General features: G+C 52.4%; 3 protein-coding genes across 3 annotated transcripts; 2 read left to right on the top strand and 1 right to left on the bottom strand.

The window, feature by feature from the left end:
• Nucleotides 1–82: 82 nt before the first annotated feature.
• On the top strand, nt 83–5,019 carry AYL99_02763 (hypothetical protein; the record flags this gene model as incomplete). Its single annotated transcript, XM_018834279.1, has 6 exons — nt 83–1,091; nt 1,143–1,505; nt 1,553–1,639; nt 1,695–3,447; nt 3,867–4,517; nt 4,569–5,019. The coding sequence occupies 6 exons, from the start codon at nt 83–85 to the stop codon at nt 5,017–5,019; spliced, it is 4,314 nt and encodes a 1,437-aa protein (XP_018696903.1).
• A 1,116-nt stretch (nt 5,020–6,135) lies between these two features.
• On the bottom strand, nt 6,136–7,835 carry AYL99_02764 (hypothetical protein; the record flags this gene model as incomplete). The annotated part of the gene is made up of 3 exons (XM_018834280.1): nt 6,136–6,228; nt 6,382–7,467; nt 7,533–7,835. The coding sequence occupies 3 exons, from the start codon at nt 7,833–7,835 to the stop codon at nt 6,136–6,138; spliced, it is 1,482 nt and encodes a 493-aa protein (XP_018696904.1).
• Nucleotides 7,836–9,061: 1,226 nt separating this feature from the next.
• On the top strand, nt 9,062–11,041 carry AYL99_02765 (hypothetical protein; the record flags this gene model as incomplete). The annotated part of the gene is made up of 3 exons (XM_018834281.1): nt 9,062–9,232; nt 9,284–9,807; nt 9,886–11,041. The coding sequence occupies 3 exons, from the start codon at nt 9,062–9,064 to the stop codon at nt 11,039–11,041; spliced, it is 1,851 nt and encodes a 616-aa protein (XP_018696905.1).
• Nucleotides 11,042–11,308: the final 267 nt, after the last annotated feature.

Here is an 11,308-nt window from a genome sequence, read left to right on the forward strand (position 1 = left end):
AACTCCATATGTATTAATTACGTTGAACTTCCTCCATGCACCGCTCTCCTCCAAAGCACCACATCACTATGCAACGACAGACATGGACGGTTTATTGGAGCCCATCAAAACCACCCGCAAGGTTCAGAATAACATTGATAAGTTCGAGACCTTGACCTTGAAAGATTCTGTGCCGGCATCGCGCCGCCCAGCCAGTACCAAATCTAAGATATCTGTGCTCGACACCACAACAGATGCCAGTGATGACGCAAGCGACGCATTCAGTCTTCGACCTTCAGTTGACACGTCTATAAGTCAGACCTCTGCAGAGGCGCAACAGACGAACCATAAGCGCCACGACTCGACGGCGTTTCTGCAGAAGAGTTATCTGGACAAAGCACCACCTGCCTCGCTCCCCGATGATGCGCTTGAGATTTTGAAAGACCAACCCAACAACGAGGATCTAGCAGCCGTTTTAGAGTATCTTCACTACGGTATTGAAGGTAGACATGACTTCAACATTCACGTGCCGGAGCCCAAGGCCTCCCAAATCATCAACGTCCTTGTTACTGTTACCGTTCCCGATCAGTGGCTTCATCTGCGAAAACCCAGACTTTCGAGATCGGACACGCAGCTCAAGACAGCCCTACTATCCTCACTTTCTAGTGTAGCCGGGATCGGTGCACTTTTGATGCAGATTAGGCGCCTTTCATCCATCAATCCCGGCCAAGATAGTTCGCTGTTGGCAGATACGGTCCATGTCCTATCGTCAGTCCTTGCTGGCAACACGATCATTTCCAAATTCTTATCCCATGCTATCAAGACAATTCCCACGGACACACAGCGCCGTGTCTTCTGGCAGGAAGCGACTTCTCAACTTGCTGGCAGCAAGATCCTCACAACCATGTCGCAAGTCTTCGCGACATTTCGGGACTTGAAAGGATTAGGAGAGCACGAGGAATGGCTTGGGGACGGAAATGAGTACTCGAGATGGCTTGGACGCAATATTTCGACCGCCGCGGCAAGCTTCAACACAATGCCGCCCTCCAATTCTCCGCAGATAAGCCTTCTTTGCCAGATGTTGAAGCGAGGGCTTAGTCTTGGGTATCGGGGTATGACTCGCTCAAGCGGTTTTACGTGCCAACTTACTAACGATGACATAGATACCTTGATCAGCGAGCTCTACAACTCACTTCTTCTCGGGAAGCGAGCGTTGTGGACGCCAATGCATATTTTAATTCAGGGCTTGCCGGCGTACGATCAAAAAGTCCTCTTTGACACCATCCTACGAGATCTTGCACGGAGATTCTTCGAAAACGGAGCAGATATCGTGGGACCAAAGGAGCTACTGGAAACGAATAGCTCCACGATCGGGGGAGTGGCAGCCATGATTAACGGGCTCGTCCGAAACAATCCCTTGCTAGAAGCACATGTGACGAATTGGTTGACGAGCACTAATGGGGAATACGCTGGTCTCGGTCTTAATACTCGTAGAGCTGTCATTGCAACCCTGGCAGCGAGTCAAGGTCAGCCATTGCCTCCCCTTCTTTTGGAACGGGCTAACTTCTACAAGACAAGCTCGAGCAGATCCTCGAGAGAAGTCTGGAGAACTTTGGGAACAAACTACAAATCCAGCGCGATGCTATTCTCCAGCAGGAGTGTAAGTAAACTCTGCCGAATGCGCACACTCTTTATTCAATACTCCTATTTGGTAGCAGAACCTGTGCTTACCCATGGTTGGGCTCTTCTAGCGACCGCTCAAACCATCCTGCTTGCTTTCGGCTATCTCAATCGTTTGGATCACAGCTCGGTCAAAAAGTTTTCGGGTTCCAGTGCTTTCGTGCGGGCGGTCTCAAATCGGCTTTCTGCATCGGTTCCTCGCGCCAGGCTTTTGGGGATGATGGTTGCGGTTGCAGTCTCAAAGCTAGTCGATCAGCCGGACAAGATCCTGAACTTTGGCATTGAAGAGATGGAAGGGGAGCAGATGCAGCGGTTCGTGGGTCTAGTCGACATACAAGACACAATTGGAAGTTTGGAACAACTGGTGAAGAACGCAATCGAGCCCTCGAAGAAGCGCCCTTTGCACACGACTCCTAAAGCCGTACGCCGCAAACGACTGTCAACAGAGCCACGACCTCAGGGATCTAAGATCGTGGCCATTGAAGAAGTTTCCGATTCCGACGGAGCACCCTCGGCCGGGGAAGAGGAAGAGGAGGAGGATCTACAACCCTATCCTCTACCAGACAGCGACCCATCCGACTCAGACGATGACCCTACGCTGGTCAACCGGAACAAACCAGCCCCTCCAGTCTACATCACGTCTCTCATAAAGCAGCTCAATGCAAAGAACGACCCCTCGGCAGTCGAGCTGGCAATCAAGACTGCTCCATCTTTGATACGTCGAAAGGCAAACTTTGGCGACGAATTGTCATCCAACATCCTCCAGCTGGCTTCATCTCTAGTGAATGTGCAAGAAGGCATGGACTCGGACGATGTGCAACGATCAAGATTGGAGGGCATAATCGCATGCCTGGTTTCGATACCTAGGTTGATGGGGCCCTGGATCGTAAGCATGTATTTCGAAGGGGATTTCTCCCTGTCAACACGTGCGACCCTGTTGACTGCGGTGTCGTTGGGGTCGAGAGAACTGGCAGGGATCAACATTGATGTCGACCGACCATCTGCGACCGAGCGCCCAAGCGAACCACCGTTTCCTTCGAATCGACTACCACCGCGTCTTGAGCCAGTGTATTCCTCACCAGCAGCCGTCGACACCATTACAACAGCATTGTCCTATCGCACTCTCCAGCCATTGGCGCTAGAAGCTGCCGACAAGCTCACAGGGCCGGACATCCTCAAGGTCCGCACTTTCTCTTCCCGGATGAAAGTCGCCGCCAAAACCGCCGCGAAGCTCGAAGCGCGCTCAAAACGAATCCCGAAAGACCTGCACAAGCTTCTCGCAGAAGCACTATACCTACCGTTTTGTTCGCGACTGACGCTTCTCCTCGCCTCGCTCGTCACATCACCTTACCTGGTCAATTCCACCCTCCTACATCCCTCTTTGATTAAACTGAGCCTGCAAACGCTCATCATCCTCATTTCCACCATTGGTCCTAACGCTGTACAACTCCCCACACTGACCCACGAGTCCCTTCTGTTGTTGACAACGCTCCATACTCTTCCTTCCCTTGCACACGATGCGATCATCCTCCCTCCCATTCTCCACTTGATCCTGACACTATTGGACTTGAACATTGAAGCCGGGAGCACATCCGAAGAACGCCTGGTCACAGACTTTGGCCCCATGTTTGCAGAACTGGTGTCGTGGACGAGCAGTCTCGGAGATCGCGTTTCCATTCCCGAAGTCGATGGTGATCCGGGGTTGGGAATGGCCATGCCATGGCCTGTCCTTGTTGCGGGAATCCAGGTCAAGTGGCAGGAAGTGGGACGGAAATTCCAGGGAAGGATGTTGGGGTTGATGGCAGGCACCGATTTCGACTCTTTCTAAGTCCTCTGTCAGCTCTTCTGCCGGTGACGTCTCGTCTCCATGGTGTAGGAATCTGCCGTTTATCTACGGAGGCGGATGGTAGGCGGCCCTCTCAGATGGGTGCCCCTGGGAGGCCCTTGGGTGCCCCTAATGAGGCTTGAGTAATTACATAATCCGCAAAAACGGTGCCAAGAGACTATACCCGATTCAACTTTTTCTCGCCAATGGTCGTATGTACATGCTGCAGAAGACTTGCATCTCTCTGCTTCCTTTGGCACCATTCCCGCATAGCTGATTTCCTTCTCTGCGTCTTCCTTCAATCTTCCCGGCCTTTAGTTGTCGATATGTAAGCATTTGCTCTCATTCACCCGTCAAGGTCGCCTGCTGATGATTTGCCCAGGTATGCCCTACGCCGTTGCGCCTCGCGCTTTCTCACTTCTCAACCTTCCATCGTTGTCTCCTCTTCACGAACATACACTTCTATCAGCGCTCCTACATCGCGGTTAATCGGGAGGGCCGCCGCATCATTTCCTTTACAACGGCGATGGGCTACAGGTGGAACCCAGGAAAAAGAGAGCAAGCCTCCCATATCTGGAATTGAGCCCACGAAATCAGAAGAAGCCGAGAATGCAGCTCAAACCCAGGCTTCCAGCACAAAGTCGGCTCCCCAAGCTGCAGAGCCTGCGAATATCACCGAAGCCACAGAAGAGTCCTTTCCGGCTGCAGTGATCAATGAAAATCTTCTTGCTGAAACTGGGCCTGCGCCGACCGGGTCTGAGCCAGCCATTGCGGAATCCGCCAATGCGACTGAAGCAACCGACGAAGCATTGCCTGCAGCTGAGACGGGCGAAAAGCTAACAGCTGATTCTAAATCTACACCCTCGCAGTCGGCAACCCTGAGCCATGCTGGCATGTTTGACCGCAAGCCCACACTTTACATCGGCAATTTGTTCTTCGATGTCACCGAGACCGACCTAGTCAAAGAATTCGCCCGCTTCGGAACGGTGACCAAGTGCAAGATTGTTCGGGACAGCCGTGGCTTAAGTAAAGGGTCAGTTTCTCCTGATCTCTAGCCGATCAAGCCTTGCTAACATTGCTTTAGATTCGGTTATGTCGATTTCTCAACGCAGGAGGCTGCCGACGCGGCCATGGAGCGTCTCAACATGTCGCTCTTCGAAGGTCGCCGCATCACAGTTCAGTACGCGGCGCGCCCGAGCGGCGTCCTTGACAACCAGAACGTCGAGCGCAAGCCCCTCAACCCTCCTTCCAAGACCCTTTTCATCGGCAACATGTCCTTCGAGATGACGGATCGCGATCTCACGAACCTGTTCCGTGGCATTAGAAATGTCATCGACGTCCGTGTCGCCATTGATCGACGCACCGGGCAACCGAGAGGGTTCGCCCATGCCGACTTCATTGACGTCAAGAGTGCCATGGAAGCAATGAAGCTGCTGCAAGAGAAGGAGATTTACGGTCGGAGGCTGAGAGTCGATTTCTCATACTCCTCGGCGAATAGAGCTCCCAGGAACGACCCGCCCGTTGAAAATAACTAGTGGGTTTCCGGAGGAAGTCTTTGGCGTTTCTCAATCCAGGTCAGCCGCGCCAGGTCGTCCGTATCCCAGCGAATCAGCTTGCGGCAGGCGAAAACAACGTTTCCCACGAGTTGTCGTGTACTCCTGAGGTTCGAACTTTGAGCGAAGCTAACCCGCGATTCGAGGGACCTATGACCTCCAGGTGGAGCTGCGGTCGCCGACTCCGGGTTCAGGTATAACACCACAGTGACCATGTAAAGAAGTCACCAGACCACCTACCGATCACGAAAGTTGGTCAACTATCAACTGGAAGCGTCAATTGGGGGCCGAACTTCTCTTTTCTGCTGTGCAGCGGATCTAAGAGCACAGTTCTTCTCCTCGGCTTGTCTTTGTAACAATCTAAAAAGAGCATGCGGGATTGTACTCATTGGACTTGGATGTATATGTTTTAGCACGACCTGCTACGTTTCTAATTCTCAGGACCCAGGTAGATACGGCTTTGAGACCAAAGCCTGAATAAGAGATTGGGCCAACGGACAGGAGACGGGGACGAGCACGACGGACATCGAGTGTCCAGACCGGGGAAACCACCGGTCAGATTGAGCCGCCGTTCCTTGCACCCTGATGCCCGTCTCTAAATCAGTTTCGATAGCTCCGAGAGTGTACGATTGTAACATAGAAAAAGATACAATAAAATCTCTATTCTTGACGAAACCCCTCCTAACCCTGAAAAAAAGTGGGCACGAGGCCAGAATATGGCGGTGTTTGTAAGATTTATCAACACACGTACTCACCCTATGGCACCTGACTTTGGCTGCCTCTGTTGTCAAGGTCGGTACCCGACCAGTGGGCGAGGAAGGGAGGGAGAGAGGAAATACTAATGAATCGATAGGTCAAAGTTGACTATTTTAATAGGATCGTAGAATATGTGGCTCTGTTGTGGCCAGCCTCGTCCCACCCCCTCCGCCATTTGCGGGCCTTCAAACACTGTCCCGTACGATATGAATGTTCCCTTTCTTCTTTGCCCGACTCACTGACTCGCTCACTTCCATATTCTTATTTCTTTTTGAAGTTTCGCCCCTCCCCCTAATCGGGGCTCCGGTGATCAGGAACATTGACGGTAGCGGCGGCGGCTCATCATCGCGGCGTCAGTCTGACCGTGAGCTCGTTGACGAAGAAAGCCAAGGACTGGAACGTCTCAAGTGGTTTCTTAGGGTTGACCAGTTCGATCTGCACGTGATTCGGGGTCGGTTAGTGTCCGGGTGGTGCGTGAGGACGTATTAATGAGGACATGAGAACGCTCAACACTGGAGAGAGAAAGGATACGACACGAAATGGGAAAAGATTTGGGGTGGTGGTCGATCGATTGATCAAGTTACTCACATCAAACCGGTTCAGTAGCTCGGGGAGAAACTTCTTCATCTCAATCCACGCGATGTGCTGCCCGATGCACGTCCTCCTCCCAGCGGAGAAGAACAAGTTGGCGCGCTCCATTCGGGAGAGTTGGGTCTCATCAGCTTCTATCCAACGCTCGGGTCTGAACTCGTCAACTCGGTCTCCCCAGACAGACGGGTCGCGGTTCAGCGCGTGTATGTTGATCGCGACTACGGTCCCAGCCGGGATATAGGTGCCGGAAATCTCGATCCCGGGCCCGTCGACAGGCACTTCGCGCTCCATCGGGTCGAGGATCAGCGGACGCAGCCGGCCGGCTTCCTTGATGCAGGCTTCCAGGTAGCGGAGTTTCGAGACCGATTGCCATGAAGGTGGAGAGGCGAGCTTTGCATCTTCGATCTCGGCCCGCAGCTTGGCCAAGGTCCGTGGATTGGTGAGCAGGTAATACAGAGTTATGTTAACAGTTGCCGCAGTGGTCTCAGCACCCGCGTGGATCGTCGAGATGAGTAGGCCGATAATGGTCGATCTATCGAAAGTGACAGGGTCGCGCTCACTTGCCTGGAGATACCGGTCGAGAAGGTCCGAATGGGTCCCTACTCCGCCCTTTTCAAGCCGCGTTTGGAGGCGTTCGACGGCAAGTTTACCAAGGAGGGATGCTGCGCCTGCGCTTCTGGAGGCAAAGCGGTTTTTATAAATGAGCCTCTCAAGTTTGGGCAGGGATTGCCAATAGTGCCAGTGGTCAAATCGCTGACGGGAGCCTTCTAAGGCGTCTCCCAGATCGGACTGTTTCTCCATGAAGCCTTGGTCGTCACTGAAGGCGATGTTACAGATGGTGTCAAAAGCGAAGAAGATGTTCCATCTGGCAATGTTCACCTCTGGATCTGTAGTGACAAGCCGGCTCATCAGATTCTTGATATTGCGGTCGACATGGCATTCGTAATCAAGAATGGCTGTGGTCGTGAAGGCGCCAATAATCTGCTTTTTTATCATGGAGATTCGGGCCTCGTTTCGTTCTGTTGCGATGGAGCTTATCAGCTTTCCATTGACTGCTTGAAAGGCCACCTCGTAAGATTCTGCCTGTAGGTGAAAACAGTCATCAGCTCAGCTTTTGAATTTGCCGAATCGGAAGATCCGGGACCTACCTTGGGAAATGAATTCCTGGTGTTGAAGACAACGCCCACAGCCGAGAGATCGCTGAACAAGACTCTGTTTGGGCCGTACCTCACAACTGGGCCATACTGCCTATCCAGCGCCAGAGCGATGGCATCAAAGTATTCTTTGTTCCAAAACTTCCCAGCTAACCAGAAGTTGCTGAATTTGGCCGCAAATGGGCCGGGGATGTGTCTTAACCTCCAGTACTGTAGGACGGACTTGAGGAGGAGCGAAACCACAGCGAGTCCCACCAGGACCAAGGCAATTGTGAGAGTAGATGCGACAGTATACATCGTGGTCAACGGTGTGGATGGTAGATGTCAATTTTTTTGGTTGGGTCGCGAAGAATAGGAAACGAATCGAAGTTCTGACTGGCATGCAACAATATATACCTCGATCACATCGCAGGGTCAACATTCAGCTGAGCATTCCAGCTTACCTTTGGACTTCTATTGACCTGGATGCCTTATCTCCATAGGCCGAGCAGGTTCAGAACCTTGGGAGGCCTGACACAAGGACAGGTTGGGAAATGCGTCATACGCAGTGTGATGCCATTGCCCTCTCTGCCACGGATATATATCACCCAGAGCCGGTTGTTGGGAGAGGACCAATTACGCAGAAGCCGAGCTTGTTACACTCGTTTGCCAGTTCCTCATGCGTCAATAGGGTGCTGCCCTCTCGGGCAAGTGGCGCACAGCTGCAGGCGGTCGCCAGTAGCGAGTTCAAAGCGGCAGTCTCATGGACTTGAGAGCGGCACAATATGGCAGGTCTCTGAGGAACTTCCTGAAAGATGAGCTGACATGACACGGGGTTGACCTCTGAGAAGAGGCTGGGCCCCTAAATATGAGGGACATCCATGTCAGCCCAATAAACCAGGGTAGTATAGTGACACGCTTTTGCGTACGGTACAACCATGGCCTTTCTCTGATTGGTCCAAGTCGACGAAAAGGTTTGATTTCAATATAGAACATGCATCTGATATAGTCATGTGATCAACAAAGAAGAGGGTGAGGTGGGGGGTGGCCTCTTCACTCAGGACTCGCCTGTCTATCGACATCAGAAATTTTATCACCACCGGGCAGTCAATCGATCTCCGGCCAGTATGTCGCGGGTAACAGTGAACGAGTGAAGAGCTTCGATGCGTGGCAAAGGTCATATCTCACTCCAGCTCGCCATGTTCCGTGGTTCCTCCGGTTGTCGGCTAAACTGGGTGGCGTCCTCGGCGTGCTTTACCCCGGAAAATCTCTTTTTCCCACTCCGAGTTCCAGAACTTGCCTGCGCCGCCCGTTGCTTGCCCATTGCACTCAGTGCCTCGGTTGCCGCCCGCAGCAATTATTAGGGACCATGCAGTGCCTCCGCCAAAAACCATGTACCAATACTCGGTATTCCGTCCAGTATTATTAAACCATCGCTGCCATCCTCTCCACAACGTGACTTGACCTGCCCCAAGACTGGGCAACACCACTTTATCAATCTCTCTCTCTTTCTCCAACGTACCGCCTCTCATCTGTTGTCGACCATGTCTTTCCTCGGAGGTGCCGAGTGCTCGACTGCGGGTAACCCGCTCACCCAATTCAAAAACCATGTTCAGAGTGACAATACCCTCCAACGGGACCGCCTTGTCGGCCGGGCTCAACCAGGGCTCGAAGAGAGCATGCGCTCTCGAATGACGCCGAATGGTTCTGATCAGGTCTTGGTCTCCCGGTCTGGCGAGAGAAGGGCGCTGCTAACTGTGGGGTAGATGATGAACGACTTCATGCAACAATCCGGGATGCCCCAGCCCTTCGCGATGGAGCAACTTCGACACGACCTCCCCAGTCTTCAGGGCATAACGCGGCGATCACCGTCCCCCGGCTGGGCCGCAGAGTTCGACCCGGGTGAACAACAAAGAATGGAGGCTGCCTTTATGAACCCAAGACTCAACGGTCAGAGCCAACCGGGGTTTTCGCCGCAGGAATTTGCTCGCTTCCAACAAGCCCAGGCACAACGAACCGCAAGCCCTATTATGCAAACGCCTTCCATGATGAACAGTTACCAGAGCCCGATGGGTATGGGATATATGGGCGGCATGAACCTCGGGATGAACTTTGGATCACTGCACATGCAACACCAGCCTGAACAAACAACAGACAAGGGGAAGGGACGGATGGTTGAGCTCGATGATGCCAACTGGGAGGCCCAGTTTAAAGAGCTTGAGTCACAGCATGATAACCTCTCAGATCAAGCCAACGAGGCAATAAACAGACAACTTGAGGAAATGGACAGGTCAGTGAAATCTCCTGCAGACGCATTTGCAGATTTCGAAAGAGAATTATTTAGAATACATGCTGAACTTACACCCAGAGAAATGGAAGAAGAATATCTCAAAGATGACCCTTACACTGCTGAGGACCTGGCAGCGTGGGAAAACTTCGACTCCACGATGGGATTAAATTCGCATCATCCTTTCGAGCGAGAGCCAATGCTCGGAGATTATATGTTTGAGTCACAGAATCCCTTCCTGGAAAATAACACGAGTAGGTCGGCGTTTGAGCAAGGGAAAGAGATTCTTGAATCGCACGGCAATCTATCACTCGCAGCACTGGCATTTGAGGCTGCCGTGCAACAAGACCCCAACCACGTCGAAGCCTGGGTTTTACTAGGCGCAGCTCAAGCCCAAAACGAGAAAGAGTCACCAGCAATCCGTGCTCTGGAGAAAGCATTGGAGCTCGATCCCCAAAACCTCGATGCTCTGATGGCCTTGGCTGTTTCCTACACCAACGAAGGGTATGATAGCACGGCCTACAGGACACTAGAGCGCTGGCTAAGCGTTAAATACCCTCAAATCCACCCTCCCGAGAATTTATCAAGTCCCACCGAGCACGGCTTCACTGACAGAGCGATCCTGCATGAGCGAGTTGTGGATCTTTTCATCAAGGCCGCTCAACTGTCGCCTTCCGGGGAGCATATGGATCCCGACGTCCAGGTTGGACTTGGTGTCCTCTTTTACGGCAACGAGGACTTTGAAAAGGCTGTTGACTGCTTCAAGGCTGCTCTTGCATCCACAGAGAGCGGAATGGTCAACCGGGAGCGCGAAGTCCACCTGCTGTGGAATCGACTAGGCGCGACGCTGGCCAATTCTGGTCGATCCGAGGACGCGATCACGGCATACTGCAAGGCGTTGGAGGTCAACCCCAATTTCGTTCGAGCGCGATACAATCTGGGCGTGTCATGCATTAACATTGGTTGTTACCCCGAGGCAGCTGGGCATTTATTGGGGGCTTTGAATCTACACCGAGCTGTGAGTGAGCAGGGTCTAGACAAAGCCAGGGAAATAGTCGGAGACGGCAGTGGCGGCATCTCAGATGCCGAGCTGGAGAGGATGATACACCAAAACGAGAGCACAAATCTCTACGACACTCTAAGAAGAGCATTTACAGGCATGGGAAGACGGGATTTGACAGAGAAAGTTGGAGTTGGCATGAACCTAGATCAGTTCAGGGGCGAATTTGAGTTCTGAGTTCGCGGGAAGGAAAAAAGAAATTCTATAGCATGAAGATATGAATTCTTTCCTCAGGCTCTTCTCTTCCACTGCCTATCGCTTTTACGCCTTGTCAGCCTCAGCGGGAAGGTTTATTTGGCTGTGACTGGCCTTTTCCATTATTGGTTTGCGTCAACGATGCTCTCCAGCACTCAGCCTCACTGTGCCGGCCGCAATGCCTCGTACGCAGACCACTATTTGTTAATGACTATTGCACCCACTGCCCGTTCTGTCACTTTGAACATT

The sequence above is a fragment of the Fonsecaea erecta genome, assembly GCF_001651985.1.
Source record: "Fonsecaea erecta strain CBS 125763 chromosome Unknown Scaff2, whole genome shotgun sequence".
NCBI lineage: Eukaryota > Fungi > Ascomycota > Eurotiomycetes > Chaetothyriales > Herpotrichiellaceae > Fonsecaea > Fonsecaea erecta.